The 24131-nt window shown below is 35.5% G+C and overlaps 1 protein-coding gene across 3 annotated transcripts in view; it reads left to right on the top strand.

The window, feature by feature from the left end:
• Positions 1-24131, top strand: part of BABAM2 (BRISC and BRCA1 A complex member 2) — a gene marked incomplete at both ends in the record, with an annotated part of 352443 nt that overhangs the window by 20504 nt on the left and 307808 nt on the right. For all 3 annotated transcript variants that reach the window (XM_084235977.1, XM_084235976.1, XM_084235978.1), the window contains one exon: positions 8640-8716. In XM_084235977.1, coding sequence (XP_084092103.1) covers positions 8640-8716 — 77 coding nt within the window. The remainder of the gene's footprint in view (positions 1-8639; positions 8717-24131) is intronic.

Consider the following 24131-nt stretch of genomic DNA (forward strand, 5'->3'; position numbering starts at 1 on the left):
CAAGTTTCATATTTTTCTCCTTAAGAATGTCTGGTGTCTTAGCATTGTTTATTGAGGACGGTTCCATTCCTTACTGCTATGTAGAGATGCCTTTGTAATACACTAAGTTCCAGATATGTGAGGGTCTGTCCTTAGGACTATTTATTTCACAGTTCCACTGGCCTATTTCTTAACTTTGTACCAATATCAGTATTTTAATTACTAAGATTTATAATAATTTTTGATATCAAATAGAGTAAATTAACCTGTCTTTTTCTTATTGTGGTAAATGGTAAGTGCCGTGACATTAAAGGGTGGCCACATTGCTGTGCAGCTGTCACCACATTCATCTTTAGAACTTTCTCATCGTGCAAATTTAAAACTCTTTACCCACTAAATACTGTGTGTTTCTTCTCTCCCCTTAGCCCCTGGGAACCATCATTCTACTTTCTATATCTTTGAATTTGACCACTTTTTAGGTACCTTTTATAAGTGGAATCATATAGTATTTGTTCTTTTGTGGCTGGCGATTTTACTTAGCATAATGTCTTCATTGTTTATCCGTGTTGTAGCATGAGTCAAAATTTCCTTCTTTTATAAGACTGAATAATATTCCGTATATGTATGGACTATGTTTTGTTTATCCATTTATCAGTGATGGAAATTTGGGTTCTTCCACCTTTTGGCAATTGAAAATAATCCCATCAGGTTTTTCTTTTTTCAAGAGAATGTTGTCTATTCTTGGTTCTTGGCATTCCATTTACATTTTAGAACATGCCTTTCAGCTTTTAGATCATTTTAAGGAGAATTACATCTTTTCATTATATGTCATTTAATTCATGAATGTGGTGTTTGTGTTAAAGTGCTTCCTTTATATTCTAAAAATAGCTTTCTAGGTAGAGATCTTGCACATTTTTTGTGGCATTTGTTTCTATGTATTTGATTATTTGGTATTATTTTAGATGGCATCTTTCTAAAAGTTTTTTTGTTTTATTTTTGATAGATGCCATTTTATTTTTATTGGTATATGTATTTTAATAAAGTATCATTATTTTACATCCTTGTTAATTTTTTCACAACACAGGATTTCTCCCCTCAGGTGTGGTCACCATAGTTCTCTTACCACCAAAGCACCCATAATCCTCCACTATAGTCTATTGTGTTAAAAGTTTTCACTTCATGCGTGTTATTGTGTATCCCCAACAATCAGTTAAACTTTGCTTAACTCATATGAACTTCCAGTAATGTAGATGAAGGTTAAAAGAGCTTTTTAAATGCATGGTCATATTATTTCCAGTTCAGTATAGTTTTATTTCTTTCTTTCCAATGATTATATTCTTATTTCCCCATGCTACTTGGTATTTGCTAGGATCTCTAATATAATGTTGAGTAAAAGTTGTAAGAGTGGTACCCTTGTCTTGTTCTCTATCTCAAAAGGAAATTTTTAACATTTTGTTATTAACTAAGATGTTGCTGTAGGTTTTTTGTAAATGTCCTCTTTCACGTTAAGGAGGTTTCTTTTTTTAATCCTCATTTGCAAAGTGTGTTTAAAATCATGAATGGATGTTTAATTTTAGCAAACTCTTATCCGGCACTTAGGAGAGAATTCTATTAATTTTCCCTTTTATTCTGTTAATAGAGTGAATTAAATGCACATATTAGAAAAGAAGAAAAGTTGAGCATTAATGAACTAAGACTCTTTTTTTAAAAATTAGATTTTTTTCCTTTCCTAGTTAAAATAGTATCTGAGACCATCATTCCTACTGAAACCATATTGTAATTTAAACCACACGTTTGTTATAGAAACACCTACAAACATTTAAAAATACTCCCTACTTTAAAATAGAGTTGAAATCTTTCATTTATAAATGGAGATACGGCGTAGAAACAGTTGACGCTACTTGAACTGGCAAACACATTTTTGGGAAGATTTTAATTTTATAATTTTTAAAATATTCTGGGCTGAGTCACTTATTGTGGTAGTGTTAGTTTGAAATTCTAATCTGTGAATTAAATCCATCTCTTTCTAGTAGGGTCTAGAAATAGATTGTAGACTTTAGAGATGCAGAGATATACTTTGTGTATTAGGACCATTCTGTGTCATCAAGTAGATACTTTTCTTCTGGAGAACAATCTCAAAATTCTACGTCAGCACAATTTTGTTACCTTCTTTTACCACTTTTTAATTCATGAGTCTCCTTCTTCTAGCAAGACCTAAGACTTGACTTCATGGATTTTGACACAATTAACTAGATAGACCAGAATTTCTTTCCAAAACTGGGGGTCCAAGATTTTTTTTTCTAAGATTTATTTATTTATTTATACAAGCACTGGGTACAGTCAGAAGCGTGGGAGGGTGAGAGAATTCACCAGAGCCAGAGGGGAGAGCAGAGCAGGCAGAAGGACCGAAGCACACTGCTGAGGGGAGCAGTGGGCGTGGCAGGAGAGGTCTGCGCACCATGTGAGACCCTCGCCTGTGGGCTGGGGATCGAACCGGTGCTGCAGAGGCTGCGGGCAGTCCCGCAACCCAGCGCTCAACTGGGAGGCCCTGAATCAGAAGTTTAAATGCCTTTGCAGATAAAATGCCTATTTAGTATATTACTGATGTAGCTGTTACAATACCTTATGCCAATCTTGAGCTTCTTTACTGTTGCATTTCAGTCTTGAACCCATGATGATTTTGAAACTAATTTAGTCTGAGTGGAGTTGTTGATGTTGGATTTAACTCAGAGAAAATAAATTAAGTTTTTAAATGAAAATGTAGATATCAGCTAACAGTTCACTCTAATTTGTGACTTAGTAGTTTTTTTAAAAAGGCAATCTTTGAACCTATTTTATTTCATAGTCACCAGTTATTTTAGGTTGCCAAAGCTGAAAACTTCCTTCTCAGCTGATGTTAAATATTGTTTAAGCACAAACGTCATTATCAAGAAAACAGGAAGCTATGTAGGGGAACATGCCAAATGGTAAATTAATAGTCAGGGTAAAGGAAACTGACGTAGACTCAGGGAAGGAACCTGGAACTCATCTACTTTGTTCTTTTGAGGTGGCTTGAAGAATAGAAATGGTTTACTATCATTGTATTTTCCAGAAAATAATCAAATAATAGTCTTAGCATTAAGTTAGAAAGCACATATTTTGCATTGTTTTAAAAAATGCTAATGTCTTAAAGATTGTAGAATATTCTTGTTAATTCAGATTAATTTTTGGCTTCACTAAAATCATATAAGTGACCTTGCCAATTATTCCTCTGTATAGTGAAACTTTGATAATATGAGTTAGATCTCAGTACTTAGGAGCACATGATAATTTCAAAAGACTTCAATTTCAAATTTACCTTTCACTGTTCATTTATTTAAAGAATTTGTTAAGTGAATCAGTAGTGTCAACATTGTAGAACCTACTCAGCCATATTATAAGGACCCTGTCCCCTCTTTTGCATCAGTGATTTGTAGGAATACAATTCTTATTATAATAAATCAAAATTTTCTTTTCATAAAAATGCATGGGATAGGACACATTGGCAGTATTTTGCTTTTACTTTTTATTGTTACAGGTAATAATAAAGTAGAATTTGTTGAAAAATTTAAAATTCACTAATTTTGATGGTTTTCCTTTCCTTATTGAAAGCTGATTTAATGTAGTAATTGAGAAATGGGCCCCTAACCAGATATCCTGGGTTTGGGTCTCCGTTCTTTCACTAGCAAGTTTTTATATCTTTTGTGCGTCTCAGTTTCTTTATCTTTAAAATGGAGCTAACAATAACACCTGTTTCTGAAGGTTGTTGTAATTTTTAAATAGTTTAACCTTATTAAAGATTGTGCCTGTCACATAGTAAATGCCCAACCAATCTTAGTTGTTACTATTACTTGTTGTGAAAATAGAGTAATTTTAGGGTGTGACCTTAACTTTAAATTCTGGGTCATATATACACCTCTTCACAGGAAGGACTTTTCACAAATAATCATACTTTTCCCTCTCTCAAAAATTAGAAAGAGAGCATCTCTCTAATTCCACTTAAGCTATCAGTTTTTGTAATGAAAAGAGCACAAGATGGGGAGTCAAGGTTTAGGCATCAGTCAGCAAACCTTATCCCCATAAATTTTTGTTGGACTATCTATGACCTGGACACCGGCATCAAATGCTGGAGATTTAAAGATGATTTAAAAATGATGAGGCCAGGGAGACTTCAGATGTGGCCTGAGTGCCTTGGAAGTGGTTTAGTAAACCCCAGGCTCTGAGTGCCTGTGAGACCCTCTGAACTTCTCTGCCATCATTGTAAAATGACAGGTTTTGAGTTTAGTCTATGACTGTGAGTACATGATAAAATTTCCTCAGAACTGGGTACTTAGCACTATGCTCAATGCTGTGCTAGATGACTTGGGACATTTAAACAAGTATAAAACATTTTTTTGGGCACTGAAAGTCTTTGATCTGGCTGAGAAACAGCATAATTATAAATGGATAAAAAGAGACCGAAGGGATGAGAGAATGTGATGGTTATTGGTTTTAGCATTTTATTGTATTAATGGTTAGCTGTGACTTCTGTACTAAGGTACTAAATTATCTGACTATGCTATCCAAAATTCTTCTTTGTATAATCTGCAGAATATGGTACTTTAGTTGCCTTTGTTCTCAAACATACTCAGCTTTAAAATAGTGCCTCCCTAGGATATTAAGGGAAGGTAGGGATTAGTAAAAGGTAGATTTTTAGAGCAAAGTTGTTCATTTAGAAATGTTTTTTTCATTACAACACCAGGGTGTTTTTTGTTTTTGTCACTGCTGTATTCCCAGCACGTAGCGCAATACTAAGCACTCAGGAATTAAAGTTGATAAATTTGAAATTTTAATTGTCAGCAACTTAAAAATAATTTAAAATTATTTCTCTAAACAAAGTTATTCAATTGAATTTTGGTTTTTGAAATCTTAGATAACTGTATGTTAGGACTACCTGTCAGTATACAAATAATAATTTTAATGAAACCAGTAACTTTTTGTGTAGCGGCTTTTTCATGCTTGTGTTAGGAAATGGCTTTCTAGAAAAATGAACTGTTCCCCGCTCTGTGATCAGTTACCTCCCTCTGACTCCCCAAGACCTGAAACCCAGGCAAATTGCTCCAAAAATTCTGACACAGAGGAACTGTGAGAGATAATAAATGTTAGAAATACGAAGTTTTGTATCACAGTGTAGAAGATTTTATGTAATTTCCTTAAATACTGTTCATTCTAAATCACCCCACATTTTTTCTTTCTACAAGTAAAACACTTTAGAAGAAAAAGATAAACCAAGTCATCATTGCTGAGTTTCCATAGTCAATATAAAAAGGATATATTTAGCCTTAAAATATTTGTAGCCTTAAAATATTTGTATTCATTATAAAGCATAAAACTGCAGAAAGGTAATCAGAAGAAAGTTGTAAAAATCACCCTAGTTCCTGCCAAATTTTGGTGACTCTTTTTGAAATCTGTTTATGTACATACACATCCATATGCGTAGATCCCTAAGTGGAATACATACTATTCATATGTATTTTCTAGTCTTTGTTAAACTTTTGCCCTTTTTTGATTAATAGAAAAATGAATGTCCTCCTTCAGTACAATGTGAAATTTCATAGTAAATTAAACAACATGACCAAAACCAATTTTAAGCACAGGTAATTTAAGAAGAAACATTTTAGTTTGATCTTAAAAGAACCTTTAGGTAACATGACAGTGACTTGATTCTAATAAATCTGTTTATCCTAGGTAATACAGAAGACGGAGCATAAGACATATTTTAAGTAATTTGCTAAGTGTTTCATTAGAGAAACTCATTGCTGGTCAGGATGGAGACCTGCTGCTGGTAACTGCTCGTCTCCAACCATTTAGCTCTCGGTCCCAAACTCCTATGTTCTTTGTAAGCTAGGAGTCCTGTGGTTAACTGGAGGTTAGCCATTTTAACTTGGGGGGCCCTTTGTGGAGTAAATGAGCTTTCCTACAGTATATAGCACTCTCTCAAAGGTGAGTTTTGGCACATTTTTCTTCCATCTTTTCCATAATGTTTCCGTGGTCCTTACAGATTGCCTAGCCCACCCATTAATCTGGCTGTTTCTATACCATCTCACACTTTACACCCTTGATTTTCCTCCTTCCTAAACTTTCTTCTCTCCTAGTTGACCCTATTGAGTAAGTCCTTTTGTCTATGTCGTGCCTGCTGCTCTGCTAGTCCAAGTAACCGTCACCTTTCTTGCTTGAAATGGTTTCCCCTCCTGTTTCCATTTTACCTCGTCACAGTCCTTTTTTTCTACACAGTAGAAGGAGTGATCTTTGGAAAACATAGATAATATTACTGTTCTTACTCTTCTTAAAACTCTCCTTTGTACTTGGAATAAAAGCTGAATTAATTGCCACCGCCTACAAGGCACTGCATGAACCGCCCCTTACTTACCCCTTTTGCTATTCTCACCCCCCATTCACTCTGCTTTAGCCACATTGCCCAGATATATCAAGATTTCTTCCCCCAGATATGTCAAGCTTGTTCCTACCTTCACGCCTTTGCACCAGCTGTTTCCTTTGCCCAGAATGCACATGGTTGGCCCTTTTTGTTTTTAGGTTTCTCATTTCCCCCCCTCCAGAGGTCTTCCCCATCTTCCAGGGTAAAGTAGCTCCTGTGCAAGAGCAGCACCATTTGGTTTCTTGATAACATTTTGCGTTCTGAAGCCATCCTTCTAGATTTGTCTCGTTCATTGTATAGCTCTTTCCTTGCTAGAATTTAAGTTCCACGAGGCTGTAGATTTTGTCTGTCTCGTCCACTCTGTATTCCTAACACATAGAACAGTACTCAGCTATAGAAGCCTTACATAAATGAAAAAAGAATCAGTGAATGAATCACTCAGATGGAGAAACTGTACTTTCTAATATTCCCAGGTCCCTGCAACCTGCTGTTCAAGGAGTCAGGGAGGAAGGTGAAGGGGCAGAACAGAAAAGCACTTTCCTAGTCCTGGTTAAAGCATAAAATTCAATAATGTAATATGTGATCCAACAGTATCTATAACATTTCAGGAACTACACAATTTCACATTGAAGAAGGATGAGTTACTCAAACAAACTAGAAATAGGTGAACCCGGAGGATTTCTTGTATTATTAACAACTTTAATTATTTAGCTATTTAGATAATTTCATCCTCAAATCCCAGAACACAGTTGATTGTGAATTTTAAAAATATTTTAAAGTATTGCTGGTTGAATGTAATTTAGAGAAAAAATTCTGTGTGTTGCTTGTAAGGTCATTACTGTCACCAGATTATAATGCTGTAATTTATTTGTTTTCCATAAACATTTTTGAATAACTACTGTGTTGTCAACTAGAAAAGATTATAATATGAAGGAAATATTTTAGTACTGTTAATAAAATGTGCCCTGAAGAATTTTTTAAATTAAAAAATAAAGGAGTATGTGAAAAATTGAAATAGATTATTCTTCACTTGATACGTGGTTTTCTATGGTTTATAAATTAGTTTTTTTATTGGCCCATGCAGCTAAAGAGGAATAATCAACCTAGTGTTTGTTAAATATATCTGAGGTAAAGTTTTTTTTTTAAATTTAATTTATTTTATATAATTCCTACATCATTTTTCTGAGGTTAAGTTTGTCTGATTGTTTTCTCTTTCACATCCAAATAGTTTTGGGAAAAAATAATAGTCAATTTAATATGAGATCTGACTTAGTTTTTTTATAGTCAGCCTTTTCTTGAATTTATTTTCAAATGACTGTTGCCTTTCAAAGTGGCCAGCTAGAAAAATTGTACATGTATTCCAAACACTTCCATCCTTAAACTACTTTTGTAGGTTCTTTTTCAGAAATGCCTTAGAGTTAGTTTTGGAATTACTTAGTAAAAACTTCACTTTTAAAAAATTAAATGAAGACTTAGTTTCCTCAGTTGACTTCATATTGATCTTTTATTAATTTATTAAGTGAATGTTGATGTTATACAGTAGAAGTTTTAACTAATATAAGATCTTGAAAGACAAAGTAAACCTGGGGAAAGAACATTATGAGAGAACATTATGTAACTTTGTGAAGTAATAGATTGGAAAAAAAAACAACCAAGCTGTTGAGACCTGGGTGACTAACTCACCCCCCTTTAAATTTGCATTTTATCTGAAACCCAGTGAAGGTGCATTGTGCTCTCCTGCAGATGTAAGTTATGGGGTGCCAGATCAAGAGGAAGTGCCTTACCTTTGGGAAAAGAGAGCATACCTTCTGGTACGAGAAAAAGGCCAAGAGTGCTCTTTTTTAACACAGTAAAAGCTAAGAGTCTATTTAAAATATGACCACAAAGCAACTCTTCTTTGACAATTCTTGGCATCAAAGACTACAGACCTGGTTTGGATGACACGCCTGTTTTAAAAATTGAGATATACTTCCTTCAGAGAAGTGGGCAAAGAAGTGCTGGTGTTTGTTGTTAGAAGGCATGGATGACTTCTTGTGAAATAAATGAGTTTCTTCTTTCAGGATAGTCTTATCTTAACCTCAGTGGCCATGAAGGGCTTTTATTTTGTTCTATGAGCCAGTGTTTTAATTTTTCATCTATAAGGATCCCTTTTATTTATTTCATTAAATATCATAAATATATGGGGTTATTAAAAAAATCTTTTCTTCTTTCTATCTTTGTTTTTAAGCTGCACATCATTGACTCCTGGACCCAACTGTGACCGATTTAAACTACATATACCATACGCTGGAGAGACATTAAAATGTAAGTAAACGATGACTACTTTGCTGAAAATGTAGATGATAGTGCTAGTGATTGGACTTCGTGCTTTCGTTTTTATTTCTGGCTTTTAGGTTTTAACTCCTAAGACATCGATCAGTAGGATTTTACTACTTTTTTTGTTTGCCTTTCAATCCTGTTTCTATTCAAAGTCAGAGAGTTGGCAGGGAATAAGTTGTGGTGAAATAGACAGGTGCAGAAATTCTTAACTTTCAGGCATCTGCAGAAATTTTTGTGTTTTTTTCCTCCACAGGCAGATCTTATGTAATACGCCAGTAAAAATACTTTAAAAAGGTGCTTTAAGATACCTGACTATTTAGAAACAGTCTCTAGGGAGGAGCGGTAGCTCTCTGCCACCGCTGCCAAGGCCTCGTCGCTGCCAGGGCTGTGTCTCTGGTTTTCTCTGCTTGCCCCTGAGTGGCCTCCAAGCCTCTTAGCCTGGCTGAGGGGCCTCAGCATGGGTTTTCTCTTTCATAGTTGGGGGTCAGAAAGAAAATGACTCTCAGGGATAGACTGATCACGTATATAGGGGAGGAGGCTAGAGTGGCAAATTGGGTCACACTTACCCATCTTCAGGGAACTGTCTACTTATTGAGAGAAGGTACAAATCTAAAACCTTTTCTTAAAAAGCAAATTTATTCATTCATTCATTAAAATTTCACTGGTTTTTATAAAAATTTTGTCAGTTTACATACTGGCTTCTTTCAAAATAAACACATACTGTGGGCCAGCGTTATCCAGGCCAAACCAAGTGTGTGTGTGGCCTGCTTGAGCTCTTGGACCACTGATGTGTGACCTCAGTGAACAGCAGGCAAGACCAACCCTGTGGTGTCACTCTTGGTTGTACTTTCTTTGAAATAATTACCATGACTGAAGCTCTAGCCTCATCTGGAAGTGGTGCTCACTTTGGCTGCTTAGTATGCAACGTCTCATCAGGAATTTTCTGTTGGATCTATATTTGTGGCAAACAGGGTATCAGAGTCTCTCGATTCTTACATAGAGGAACAACCGGCAAAGATGTGGAAGATGAGACAGATGAGTGAGCAGCACCTGTCAGCCCATGGCCTGGGTGCATTACCATTCAGGCCGAGCAGGCCACAGCTTAGTGTTCTGTAGAATCACTTTACATTAATTTATCAAATGCAGCATTAAGAGAAAAATTTATGACATGTTCACTTGTTAACCTTGCATTATTAGGTGATTCTTTGGAAATCATTGAAATATAAAGGATAGACCTATCTCAGGATAGATTAGATTGCTCCTTTCCATAAAAAATATTAACTAAATTGAAAAGAAATGATCACAGGCAATCATTCACATGGTTTAAAATATAAATGGTTCAGGGTTTTTTTTTTGTACATGGAAGCACTAAGATCCTCTTTCCTGTATCTTTCCAGTCTTAGCCCTCTTTTCCAAAGGAACCACTTAAAATTAAGAAAATTGTTTCAGTTGAGTTCTTCAGGGAATTATCTCCTGAATAAAATGCTTTTGACTTTCTCCTTTTCTGTAGTCCTTCCGATAATTTTTTATTACCACAGTCTTAACGAAACACCTTTATTCTGATAGCTCCCTCTTGCCCTTTCCTCCTCTTTCACAACACCTTGTTCTTATTATGATTATAGTTTTTTTTTTAAGAACTTTTAAAGGCTGTAGAGGTGGTTTTCTTTGTAAAGTTTCCTGAATCGTTTTGTTATTTATCATCTTTCCCCCCTCCATTATTATGTAGTGTTTCCTCAAATAAATGGTGGTTTATGGTTGTCCAAAAAGTACTTAAGTACTTATATTTAAAACAGAATAAAACTCCAGTTGGGGCTTTCTAATAGGTGAGCAGGTCTTAATAGATGAGTGTGTAGGTTAGTGGTGAGCCCGCTGTTACTACGAGGAGCCCCTAGGTGTCATATTTTGGAATTCAAGTATGCTGGCTCTCCATAAATAGTTTGTTCTATTTCTTTAGAAAATTCCCTGTTTGTTTTTCCTGAGGATACACATCTGACTGTTACGACATTTTGTTATATAGAGTATCCTCCAAGGAGCTTTTAGTTAATCTCCCAGTTCTTAGTCCCATGTCTCATTCTTGTCTCTCCTTACATTGGATGAATATAAATGCTTAAGGGTTTATCAGGACAGATGGCTTCCTCCTCATTAGTAGCCTTTTCCTTGCATTATTGTAGCCAGAGCTTTCTCTGCCTTGTCTCATCAAGTACTATTCTTGCAGCTGCATTTTGCCTTCTAGGAATTTGTTGTAATTTCTTATCTAGTGATTGCTACTCTCTTCCTTACTTTTCACTGTTCTCTTGTTTTGGATTTTTATCTTTCTGTTTCTTCACTATCATTTAGTGGGAGGGTGGGTGTTAGAAGGGAGAAAAAATAATAAATGTGTGTAGTCTATAGTTTTAAGTGAGAAATAATGTGACTTCATAATGATCTTTCTAGCTCTATGAGTTTATTAATGTCCTATATCCTCTCATTACTGTAAGAATTTTACAGGAAACTTCTTAGAATGTTAGTGTATTTGGAATGGTAGTCACCATACATTTTAGTTAATTATGTCCTGTCAGTTGCTTGATATCATCATTATTTACTAGGGACTTAATTTAATCTTTAGACTGCTCGATAATAATTTAATAGTAAGTGAACCTTGTTTACTGAGGTTCTTGCTCATTAAGGTGAGTCAGTGTCCCAGCATTAAGCAGCTCTCAGCCAAATAAAAGGAAAAGACAACTGATTATGGAAATTACATTTACAAAAGTTCATTGAATTGAAAGAAGAAGTTTGGTATTTTTGAAATTCTTGACGTTATTTAGGAATGATTTCTGAAGGATGTTGTCCACATGATTAAGTCCCGTGTTAGAACCAGGAATGGGCCAGGGGTTGCAGAGCCAGGGAAAGATTTGATTTAATAGTCTAGAGGAAAGTGGCATAATGTTCAATTTCTTTTAGGCTTTGGGAAAGCATAATGTTTAAGACCCCATCTCACCATTCGCTTTAAAAAATTATCCAAAAATCTCAGAATGGTACCCTCTGAGATACTCCAGTACTTCAATATGGAGGTCAATGATAAACTTCTTTAAATTTTCAAAATGAAATTATTTTTAAAAGCTATTGGAGATGTGATAGGCTCATCAAGAATAAATGAAATCAACTACAAAAATTAAGAAATATAAGTCATTGTTCTCTGAAAGCGTAAAAATGGAAAAATTTACATAAAATCAAAACAAATAAACCCTTTGAACACATAGTTAAAATTCAAGTAAAAATCAATTGAATCAAATTTACATAAAATCAAAACAAATAAACCCTTTGAACACATAATTAAAATTCAAGTAAAAATCAATTGAATCATCTTTACTGACCCAGTATTTTGTGTATCTGTCCACATAAATTTGTTCTTGTCACTGATTACATGGCAAGGTTATTTTACCTTCCTTAATTTGTATACTATTTAGCTTGTGTTTATTTAAACTTTCTTTCTTTCTAGCTATACTTTTAAAGAATGTTTCAAAACTGTACATTTTTTATAGATGTTTCTTAGAGGAGTTTGTTGAGTCATGATGTGTTGGTGATAGTTGTAATGTAGAACACTTAGATCTATTATTAACCTCAATAATTAGTATATTATTAGTATATTTACTCTGTTTATGGCTTGAAGTTATTACAATATCAACCAAAGTTATTGTGAAAAAGTCATTCATGCGAAAGCTAAATTTTTAAAAATGTTTTTCCCTTTTATAAAACAATACTATTTTGCATTGCTTTAAAAAGAATGCTAGCTTTTTTTAAAGCTCCCTATTTTACTTAAAAAGACCTTGCAAGGATGAAGATATTTATACATTTCTACTCCATTAATTCTTAAAACCTTCAATCTATTAAACTTTTATCTTTTTAATTTTTAAAACCTTAAATCTATATCCAAGATCAATAAGATTGGTGATTGAGTTTAACAACTCCTTCAACAAATGCAATATTCATTTTTAGAATACAATTCTCCACAACAAACATTTTTTAAAACAAATGTAGTTTTCTAAAACAAACATATGTAATTGAAAGCTTATATTGTTTAACAGTCCTTGGAAAATAATTACCCCAGTAAACAGAAAAGCTCTTTGCCTTATTTAGAAAACAGCCCTAAATTGAAACCTAATTTTGTGGGAACAAGAAACTGTATAGATTTAAATTACATTCTATGGTCACTACTAGAAAATATTCTCTAATTTTTACCTCTATCTTTCTAAGTAAATGGTAATGGCTAATTCAGTGCTTTATAATCTCAAAATCATTTATATAAACAACTTCTTTATCAAAACTTTATCATTAGATTTCATTGAAAACTTGTGGTCTGAGGTTTAAACTGTAATTTTAACCAAGGCTGAATCAAGTATTTGGAACTTACTGTAATTTTATTTCATAACTTTAAGGTAGAGATGGAGACTTTTTTATTTATTAAATTGTATCTTCAGTCCCTACTACAGGACAGATGTTCAGTTAAATATTTTTTGAAATATTGGAGTGAATACATACATGAATTAATGAATCTCAGTGTTCAGCTTTTTATTGTTTGAAGCTTATGGTGTCATAAAGACTGTGGAATTTTGTTACTTGTATCAGTCTTTTGCCAGCAGAAATCCCAGTCTTTAGAAGTTACTTGTTTTTTTTTAATTTTATTTATATTTTACATCATTCTTCACTTTTGTATGCTTTCTCCTCAGGTATAGTCCGCTTAAAATTCCCACCACTAATTCATTTGTGCACCATCACCACAGTCCTTTGTGTTCTTCCCTCCCTTGTTTTGATCCCTCTCCCTCCTCCTCCCCTGCAGAATGTCTCTGATTTATGGCTGTCTGCTAATTTTTAAAAATTTATTATAATTAATTTTTTTTCTGATCCCTTATTTTGTTTCTCCTATAGTCCTCCTATAAGTGAAACCATCCGATATTTTTCTTTTTCCTTCTGGCTTTTATTATATGAAGAATTTGTAATTGGAACATTGCTCTTAATTCAGAAAGCAAGGAAGGACATAGAGTACTTTGCAGATTTGGAGTCTGTATCAATTTTGTTCTTATATGTACCTCCACTATGCCTTCTCAAAGTAGACTAATGAAAATGACATGAAACTAAGTATTGTATTTCAGAATATTTTATGTGTTAGATAGAAAGCAGTTCTGCAAATGTTTCATCTATGAATAAAGGAAATATACAGTTAGTGATAATCAGAATGAAAGACAAAGGAGAGAGCATATTTTTACCCATGAATTCACAAATCGATGCTTACAGAATTAATTACCCACATCCAAAATTAAATAATTGAAATAAAAAAGACCAGAAAATTATAGTACATTAGGAATGATGTTATTGTCTCCTCAGTGCTTTTAATGTGAAGAGACAACTGTTGGGCCGTGAAAGAACTGCCAGTTTGTGTAAGATTCTCATGGAAAATCTCCAAGGATGTCTGAATTAAAGAGAAGTCCTTGAATCTCATGGTCCTAGAAGAGAGAACTGGTATTTATTTAAATAGGATTAGAAAAATGAATCTTTAGTGATCAAAATGGATTTAAATAAAATAGTATATGTTAAAGTCTAGGATGGTGCCACTAAAATGGGTAAAAATTTACTAGTTCTACTGAAATTCACAGCAGAAGAAAAATAGCCTCCCAAGTCACTCTCCAGTGTTTAACTCTTGAAATTGTGTTTTTGTGTACCTTATTTAAATGGGGCAGGGAGTAAAGCTGTTTTGCTTGTATTCTTCCCCTCCCCCCCTTCTTTAGCTTACTGCCTGGCAGTTAGAGGGGTTCAATAAGTGTTTGTGGACTGAATTAATCACGTTCAGTCTTTGGATTTGGCAATCTTTGGTTTGATAAAGAAGTGACAGAATGCTGAAGGATTCTCAATTTTAAAAATTCTTTGAGTAAAACTATGTAGCTATAACAGAGATTATTGAGATATTTTAAGTTCTATCAAGCAAATCTGTGGCCAGTGAATCAAGTGGTTTGCTAAGCTTGATTTCAAATTTGAAATTATCTTTTGTTTAAAATTTCTATTTTTCATACTAACAGTTTATTTCAATCAGAGACTGTTTGGTTATAAGAAACCCATTGTAATAAATATAAATTAAAGAGTTTGGGGCCTCCCCGGTGGCGCAGTGGTTGAGCGCTGAGTTGCGAAGCTGCCTGCAGCCTCTGCAGCGCCGGTTCGATCCCCGGCTGCTCCCCAGCCACCAAAGGAGGGTCCCCCATGGCGCACAGACCTCTTCTGCCGCCCGCTGCTCCCCTCAGCAGTGTACTTCGGTCCTTCTGCCTGCTCTGCTCCCCACTCTGGCTCTGGTGAATTCTCTCACCCTCCTGCGCTTCTGACTATACCCAGTCCTTGTATAAATAAATAAAAATAAATCTTAAAAAAAAATTAAAGAGTTTGTTTGTCTTTATAAGGAATTAAATGAATTCCATGGTGCCCACAGGCAGGAAATACAGCCAGAAACTGGGAGGATGTTAGACAGCAGAGTAGCTGTCAGCATCTGTGTCCTTGTTTGTGTCTTTCTCTTGCAACATAGTCTGTTGTCACTAAATTCACTTTATTCTCCCCCCCCTACCAGATTTCTGTTTTTCCTTACATAGAGTAGAAATGATGTCCTGAGCCCCCCTTTGTGGTGACTCAGCTCAGGGCTACCGGAGCCGGCCTCTGGTCTTTGTGTCTACATTCCTGGGAGAGAGGGTCTGATTGACAGCTTGGGCTTGATCCCGTGTCCACTCTTGACCCTGTCATCGTATGACTAAGAGTTCTGGGGCATGTGCTATCAGCCTGGTTACTCTGGGCCAGATTTAGCTCAAGGAAAGCTTGGGCTGGGCAGGCACCCAGAGAGGTATCCATTACATTGTTTCAGGAGTTCTTTATGAAGAGCTTCCAACTGAAACTATAGACGTTTTCCCTTTGTTGTTTGTTTGTTTGTTTATTTATTTATTTATTTATATAAGCACTGGGTACAGTCAGAGACATGGGAGGGTGAGAGAATTCACTAGAGCCAGAATGGGCAGACTGACGAAGGAGGGGAGCAGTGGGTGGCAGGAGAGGTCTGCGTGCCATGTGGTACCCTCGCCGGTGGCCGGGGATTGAACTGTTAGTGGGAAAAGGATGTCCTAAAGCTAATTCCATACAGGCTTTGTGGACTCCACCCCCACCCCAGGCCAAAGCCAAAGACACTGGGAACTCCAAATCCCATCCCCACCAAAGGGAAGGTGGCTGGGACCTGAGGGTGGGGTTAAGCAGCCAGGTTGGTATAAAGCCAGACATGTGGGCTTTGGGGGGTCCCCCATTTTGACTCTCCGCCAGCTCGCAGCGTCTGGCCCGCTCTGAGAGTGTTTTTTGGGTTTCCAGGTCGGCGGATCGGGTAGGACGCATTAAAGACTTTATTTCCCTATTTTCTCCCTGAGTTGTACATTTTCCTTATTTCCTTTTCCCTTGCAAATAAACCTTTTATTAACCTTTTGTGTGTGCCTGTAGTGGAGTATTAATAAGTCCCTTTAAGCGCGCGGGTGAGGACCCACAGCCAGGCAACCCGTTCGGTATTGGGGCTGCCCTATAACAGCACCAGTGCTGCAGAGGCTGCGGGCAGCTTCCCAACCCAGCGCTCAACTGCTGCGCCACTGGGGAGGCCCTTCCCTTTGCTTTTAACAAAAGAAGCAATTCTGTTTACCATCTGAGAGGAATGATGAATATTTCAGTGCTATTTGACAGGGTAGAAGTTATGCTAAAAAATTATCTCCACTGGTTTTGAAGTTGAAAGACTTTCTCAGAGGAAAAGCCTTTTTTTCAGAGGAAATGTGAATAAAGTAATTATGATTTGGAAAAATCACTGAATTTAAATTTTTTTGGAGTGTGTGTGATTACAGCAAAAGGAAGCTATCTCAGGTCTTTAAATGGAACACAACATTTAATTAACAGTGGCCAAACATGTACAAAGGTTTTTACAGATACGTTGCACATAGTGTTCCAGAACTTCTACATTATTGACTCTTGAAATTCAGCTTCGCTTTTGATCATTGCAGTAGCAGATTGACTGCTCTGTGTGTGTGTGCATTAGCAGGGCTTCTTCTATCTCAGGACCGTTACAATAACTTTGTCTTAGCTAATGAGCTCAGCAAACTAAGAATGCTCTTCTCCCTGCTTTTTGTTCTCTAAAACCTTACTTATGCAGCTCTGTGTAGACACTTGTGTAGGACTTTGCACTGAGGGCTGTCAAAGAAATTCAGCACCAAACTGGTCGAACTTGAAGGATCCAGTGATACTATGGAGACATTTATTGCATTGGGTAAAAGAAATATTATGATTCTATTGATTTAATCTTAACTTTGAAAATTTTGCACCTCGTGTGGTTTGTTATTAGACCTTATATTTTGAATTTTGGCCAGCTTTTGGAAGCTGACCATTGTGGCTATAACTGTTGGCAATTTTGTTGGAATGACAATGTTTTTTATGAAAAATTTCTTGTAGTGTTTAAAATAAGTATTTGACAAATGTTAACCAGTCTTTCAGTTTTACCTTTTCCTCCTCCCCTTCAATATATTAGTGAACTAAATCCTTCACTCAGCATTCAAGGGCATCAGTCTGCCATTGTAGGCTCTTAGTCCTCCCCAGTTGGAACTCAGATGACATCAATCCAAGTCAAAAGACTACACAACTGATTTGCACATTGAACTTCTCCAGTGAGCTTCCTTTCCTCTTTCTGCTTTTATTCACACTGTTTTAGCTTCAGTAGAATGAACCAAGAAAATACTAAAATAGCCTGACGTTCGTGACTTATTTGGTTCTTCATTTGCCCTCCTAAATGTGCCTCTTCAATAATGGGTTCACTCTTGAGGAGACTTCTTGGCTAGCACTCTCCTCTCCAGGATCACCTAGAAGGACAGTAGGAATTAGCCATTTTTACTATGACTTGTAACAGTTGAGCTATTTAAAAAATTGGATACTATATCTAGGGACTTAGTATTTTGCATCATTCTGAGAAGCATTATAATTTTCCTTGGTAGCATAGTTCATTTTACTTTTATTTTTATCTTTTTGAAAGATTCATTTACTTAAAGATTATTATTATCTAGCATTCAAGGTATTTTTAGAGGCTAATTAGGTAGGCAGGTCACCTTTGATTTAGTGAATGTTCTAAAAAATGCTCTTTGAAAGGCAAGTTAGAAGTGCTAATTTTGTGGATTAGACATTCTCTCTCTCTTAGAGTTTGAGGATTCCTTTGTCCTGGTGTTTCAGAGTATTTTATTTTCTTGGAATTCATGGCATATTAGAAAATTTTTATGAGGAGCAACTAATACTAACAAACTTGTAAAATCAGTTTAGTTATAGCTAATATATATGTGTGTATATATAAATGTAGATTTTTATGTATCTGGTTTTGAAGCTAATTATAACTTATTGAAAATGACATATAATTGCTAAACTAATTTATTAAGTATTTTATAGCTAGTCTTATTTGTATACATGATCTCATGGAATTACACAATAACTGTGATAGAAATTTGTATCTTATTTTTTAAAAGTTAACGTCATTGAAGTTTAATTTACATATAATGAAATGTACCCATTTTAAGTGTACAGTTCCATATATTTTGGCAAGTGTAAACACTTGTTGTAGCTATGTATACTACAGTCAAGCTCCCCCAAAGATACAAAACATTTTGTTTCTTCTGCAAGCCATTCCTCTTTACCACCATTCTTCCAACCTTAGCCTTAGCTTCTCTCTAAAGCTATAATGCTCTCTTGTCTGTTTTAGAATTCCACAAAAATGGTATCCTATTCCATGCATTTTTTGGTGTATTGCTTTCATAAAAAGCATACTATTTTTTTGAGATTCATCTGCATCATTCCTTGTGCATATTGTTGAACTGTATATATACATGATTCACTTACTTATTGAAGGACATTTGGATCATTTCTACTTTTTGATTATGAATAAAGCTGCTCTTAACCTTTCTGTCCATGTCTTTTTAATGGAGATAAGCTTTCATTTTCTTGGATAAGTATCTAGGAATGGTATTGCTGTCTTGTGTATATACATTAAATGTATATTTGATTTCATAAGTTAACAGCTAACATGTTTCCCAAAGTGGCTGAACTGGTTTACATTCCTACTAGCAGTCTAGTTATTCCATATTTTTACCCTCATTTGGTACTAATGATCTTTAAATTACATCCATTGTATAGGATGTGTGCTGCTGTCTTATTGTGATTTTAATTTGTATTGTCATGTGCTTATGGACTGGTCATATAACTTTTATTGTGAGATGGCTCTTCATATTTGGTACTCAGTGTATTGATAAGTGCAGTTTAGCAGATTTTTTTTTAAAGATTTATTTATTTATGCATTCAAGAGCTGGGGTACAGGCCAGAGGTGTGTGTGTGAGGGGGGTGAGAGGATTCACCAGAGACAGAGTGGGGAACAGAACAGGCAGATTGACTGAAGTACACTGCTGAGGGGAGCAGTGGGTGAGTCAAGAGAGGTCTACTGCACCATGTGGGTAGCTCCCTGACTGGCTGGGGGATTGAAGTCGTGCTGCATTGGCTGCGGACAGCTTCATAGGTTTCATCTTAACCCCTTGAGTCACCAGGGAGGCCCCAGATTTTCTTTTTTTATCATTTGTTCTTAGCTTTTTGCTTAAGAATGTTTGCCTACCTGAAGGTCTTAACAATTTATTCCTAGACATTTTATATTTTTGCTTTGACATTTTGGTATATGATCAATTTTGAGTTAATTTTGACCATTTATATGTTAATTACTCATTTATGTGTGGGTCTCTTTCTGGACTTTACATTGCATTCTGCTAATAGTCTATCTTCTGTTAATACAACACTGCCTAGACTACTATATAGCTTTATAGTAAATCTTTAAATCAGGTAGTATATCTTTTACAATTTCTTTTTCAAAGCTTCTTTTATTATTCTAGATTGTTTGTACTCTCAAAGACACTTTACAGTCAGCTTAACAAATGTATACAAAAACCTGGTAGTGATTGTGTTGAATCTGAAGTCAGCTTGTAGAAAATTAACATCTTAACAACAATAGATAAAAATGGCAACCTCTTTATTTAGGTCTTCTTTCAGTAATTGAATATTTTGCAGTTTTAAGTGAACAATTTTTGAACAAACTTTGTTTACATTTTTGATGCTAATTTATAATGTAAACGGTGTTTTTGAACTTTTTTCCTACCTCTTTGTTGCTAATCAATTGAAGTAGAGTTGATTTTGGTATATTAACCTTGCATACTGCTGTGTCTTTAAAATTCACTTTATTAGTTCTAGTAACTTATAGATTCTTTAGAAATGTTCTTTTTTTTAAAGATTTGTTTTTTATTTATATAATAGCTGGGGTACAGGCCAGAGGCGTGGGAGGGTGAGAGGATTCACCAGAGACAGAGCAGGGAGCAGAACAGGCAGACGACTGAAATACACTGCTGAGGGGAGCAACGGGCAAGGCAGGAGAGGTCTGCCACGCCATGTGGGTTTCTCCCTGGCCGGCCGGGTATCGAACTTGCGCTGCAGAGGCTGCGGACAGCTTCACAGTGCAGTGCTCAACCTGTTGCACCACCGGGGAGGCCCTGTTTAGAAATTTTCTGCAAAAGCAGTCATGTCACTTGTAAAAAAGATAGTTTTGCTTTTTCCTTTCCAATCTGTATGCTGATATTTCTTACTCTTGTTTTAATGCATGGATTTGCATTACTAGGATTATTCCCACTTGATCACTCTGTGTTATCTTTATATATTGCTGGATTTGGTGCATTCATACTCTTAAGGATGTTTGCATCGGTATTTGATGCTGTGTTTCTAGAGTTTTCTTGTAGTTCTTTGCTTGGTTTTGGTGTCAGAATAATCCTGGCCTCATAACATGGTTTGGGAAATGTTCGCCTCTATTTTCTGAGAGTTTGTGAAGGATTGTGAAGGACTGATTTTATTTTTTCCTTAATGTTTGATAGAATTCACCAGTGAAGCCATCTAAGCCTGAGGAGTGTGTGTGTGTGTGTGTGTGTGTGTGTGTGTGTATACATGTTTAACTCTGAATACAATTTCTTTAACTGAATGAGATTATTTAATTATTCCTACGTGAGCTTTTATAGTCTCATCCTTCAAGAAATTAATCCATTTCATCCAAATTGTTGAAGATACTGATAGAAAGTTATTCATAATATTCCTGTATTATCCTGTGTTTTGTTATTAATGTGAATTTTTATGTTACTGTAATTTGTTATCAATAACAAATAACATAAAAATTCACATTAATAACAAAACACAGGATAATACAGGAATATTATGAATAACATTAGTAGATTTTTCATTGATTGATTTTTGTTTATTCATGTTGCCTTGAATCCCTATTCCAGTTGGTCGTGATATATTAGCTTTTTTATAGATTGTTGGATTTAATTTGATAAAATTTTGTTTGGAAATTTGCATTTTGTATTTTGTTCATCAATGGTACCAGTTTATACTTTTCCTTTTTGTGTTTCTCTGTTTCTCTCTCTCTCTTTGTTTCTCTCTCTCTCTTTCACTAGTTTTGACTTCTTATTAAAGTTGGCTTCAGAATAGAATGAGTTACACAGTGAACCCTTTTCATTTTGGGGGGATGGTTTGTGAAGAATTCATATTATTTCTTCCTTGAATGTTTAGTGGAATTCTCCAGTGAAACCATCTGGGCCGGAATTTTCCTTGTGGGAGGGTTTTAAAGTACAGATTAAATCTGTAAATATTTTCTAATTTCCCTTTTGGTTTCTTTTGTTGACACACAGGTTATTTAGAAATGTGTAATTTCCAGAATTTTCTGTTTTATTTTTTCAGGTATTTTTGATTAATTTTGAACTTAATTCTATTGTGGCCAGAGAACATGCTTTGTGGGACTAATATCCTTTCATATTCACTGGGACTTGTTTTATAACCTAGGATATGGACCGTCTTTACACATTTATACTTCTTCTGAGTGTAAATTCTTGGTGTCAATAAATGCCTATATCTGTTAACATCTTTGTATTTCAGCATGATTCCCTTTTCTTGCACATTTACTGCACTGGCAATAGTGTATTCTCAGCAGAAAAGAGGGACACATACTTTTTCAGAGTAGTGAGGCAGAGCTTTTAAATTCGGGTCTGATCTAAGAGTGCTTAGTACTTAGGGAAACAGTTCTAGTGGAAGCATACGTAGAGGGCCCAGAGGTGCTTCTCTAGTTTGAACTAGTCCCTTTTCTTTATTATTTTATCCTTAAGAAGACTGAACTACCCTCATGTCTAGGACATTTCACACAGAAGTTGGCATGAGATTTGGGATGTATGATGACCTCTCCAGATGGCTCAGATGACTTCAGATGACTTCAGGTTGACAGTGGTCTTGACATGACTTTGTATGATTGCTGCTCTGCTTTGATTCTCACTGGGTCAGTCTGTGTTACGGGAAAAGTTGACATTTCTTATTTCTGTTTTTTAAAAAGATGTGAACTGTGTCTTAATTTCCAGTATATGACATTCATATTAACTTGTATATATTGATACTTAGATAAATATCTTTCTATACCTATTTATGTGTAGGAATTTGTCAGGTACAATTCTTCTATTTCTATTGAAATTGAAGAGTAAGTTTTTTTGTCTGATATAAACTGCCTAATTCTTCATAGAACAGTTCTTTTAATACTGCCCCCAGGCTGCTACCAAATGTCCAGATTTACTGAAATTCTTCGTAATTCTGGAGTCAGGCAAGATAATCATATCTTTTAATTCTTTAGCCTGTTCTGTAGCAGCATATGACAAAGAAAACCAGCAGTGGCTTTTCCTTTTGATACCATTCATATCAATACCATTAATAACAACCCCCACACAAAAAAGTCCTTGTTTTTCTTCTGATTTTGGCTACAGGTCTGTGTTGTAAAAGGAAGGGAACAAAATGTTTTATAGGATCATGTCTTTGGTGATGGGGGATTAGAAGCATTAAAAAACAATAAGCAACTCAAATCTCTCTCTTAACAAGAAAAAAAGGCAACTTAGCAAAAAATAAAAAAGACAAAAATAGGAAGATGCTAGTAGATTTAGGGCATTCCACAGAGTTTTGTCAATTTGGAATTTCAGGTGAAGACCAGATACCTCTAACTTGTGAGGGGCCTGAAGGGACTCTAACTTGTGAGGGGACTGAAGGGACAAGATAAGAGGGGGGTGAATGGGAAGAGAGTTAGCTTGGGGAGGAAAGAAAGGATTTTTTAAAAAAGGTTTTATGCAGTCTAAAAAAAAATTATTCCCTCCACCTTGGGCCTTGGAAATAAGAATCTTTTCATATAATTATTGTTCTATACGGTAATGGTGCTGTTTTGTAAGCCTAAATCTGTGTGGTTGCATTCAGCATATAGAAAAGTTACAACTCATCTCAAGTTAGTTCTTTCTTTGTACTTATGCCTAAACCTCTCCATCTGGAGAAATGCCAATTTGCCACTAAATTTAAATAAATAAGAACATTTCTCATCAATAGGGGTGGCAAATTTAGCCCCTCTTTAAAGCACTGAGCAATTTATGACCATATGTTAAATACCATAAAACAGCTTTAAAGACTTGGTCCCTGGCCATTGCCAGATTGCTCTGTAGGAGTGTAGCAGCTCTGCGAGGGACTGGGAATGTTTCCTCCGGCCCTTGGAGGCCTCAGTAACTCACTGATGTCACAGCCAAAGAGGCCTGTTTTCAAACATTCTCTTTATAAAGGTGAAATACTAAAAGATTCCATTTTGGCATTTGGGTGCAAAAAAAGGCAAGACTTCTTTTTGATTCTTAAGGGTCAAAATTAGTACGAAAAGTGTTGTGTGGGAGAATGAGTAACTTGGCAGCAGAAAGTCCAGAAGGCAAGTCTAGGAATAGGTAATAGATATCCTACTCATTCTTTTTCTTGGAGTATGAACTGGACTTTTATGAGGCATAAGCAAACCAAATATCACGTTTCTCAACCGTTTTCTTGTTGCCAGCTTTTATGGAATTAATATTAATGTTAAAAACAATTTAAAAAATTTCATCCCAAAGGGCTGCCAATTATAAGGATTTCTTTTCTTCCAGGAGTGTGACTCATTATTTGGTGAACTCCAAATATTAGTCTTTCTTACCATCATCACAGCCTGTGAATCATTTATGGCATTCAGTGGGTTCATGGCTGAGAGGGTGAAGGTGTATGCCAGCAAACATGTGATTTTTGGTCAAGTAGTCCTGTAGGACACCAAATGAACTTATAATGCATGTGAGGAAACCAGTGGTTCAGGCAGGGGGCAGTGTTATTAAATAGGAGTAAGCTCCAAAAAACCTTGTACAAGATTTTTCTGACTGTTTTCTCTGAAGGATAACTCTTCCTACAAAGGAAGATGATGAAATTTGGCTGTCAAAGGTCCAGGATTCCT

Source organism: Talpa europaea (genome assembly GCF_964194135.1).
Source record: "Talpa europaea genome assembly, chromosome: 6".
NCBI lineage: Eukaryota > Metazoa > Chordata > Mammalia > Eulipotyphla > Talpidae > Talpa > Talpa europaea.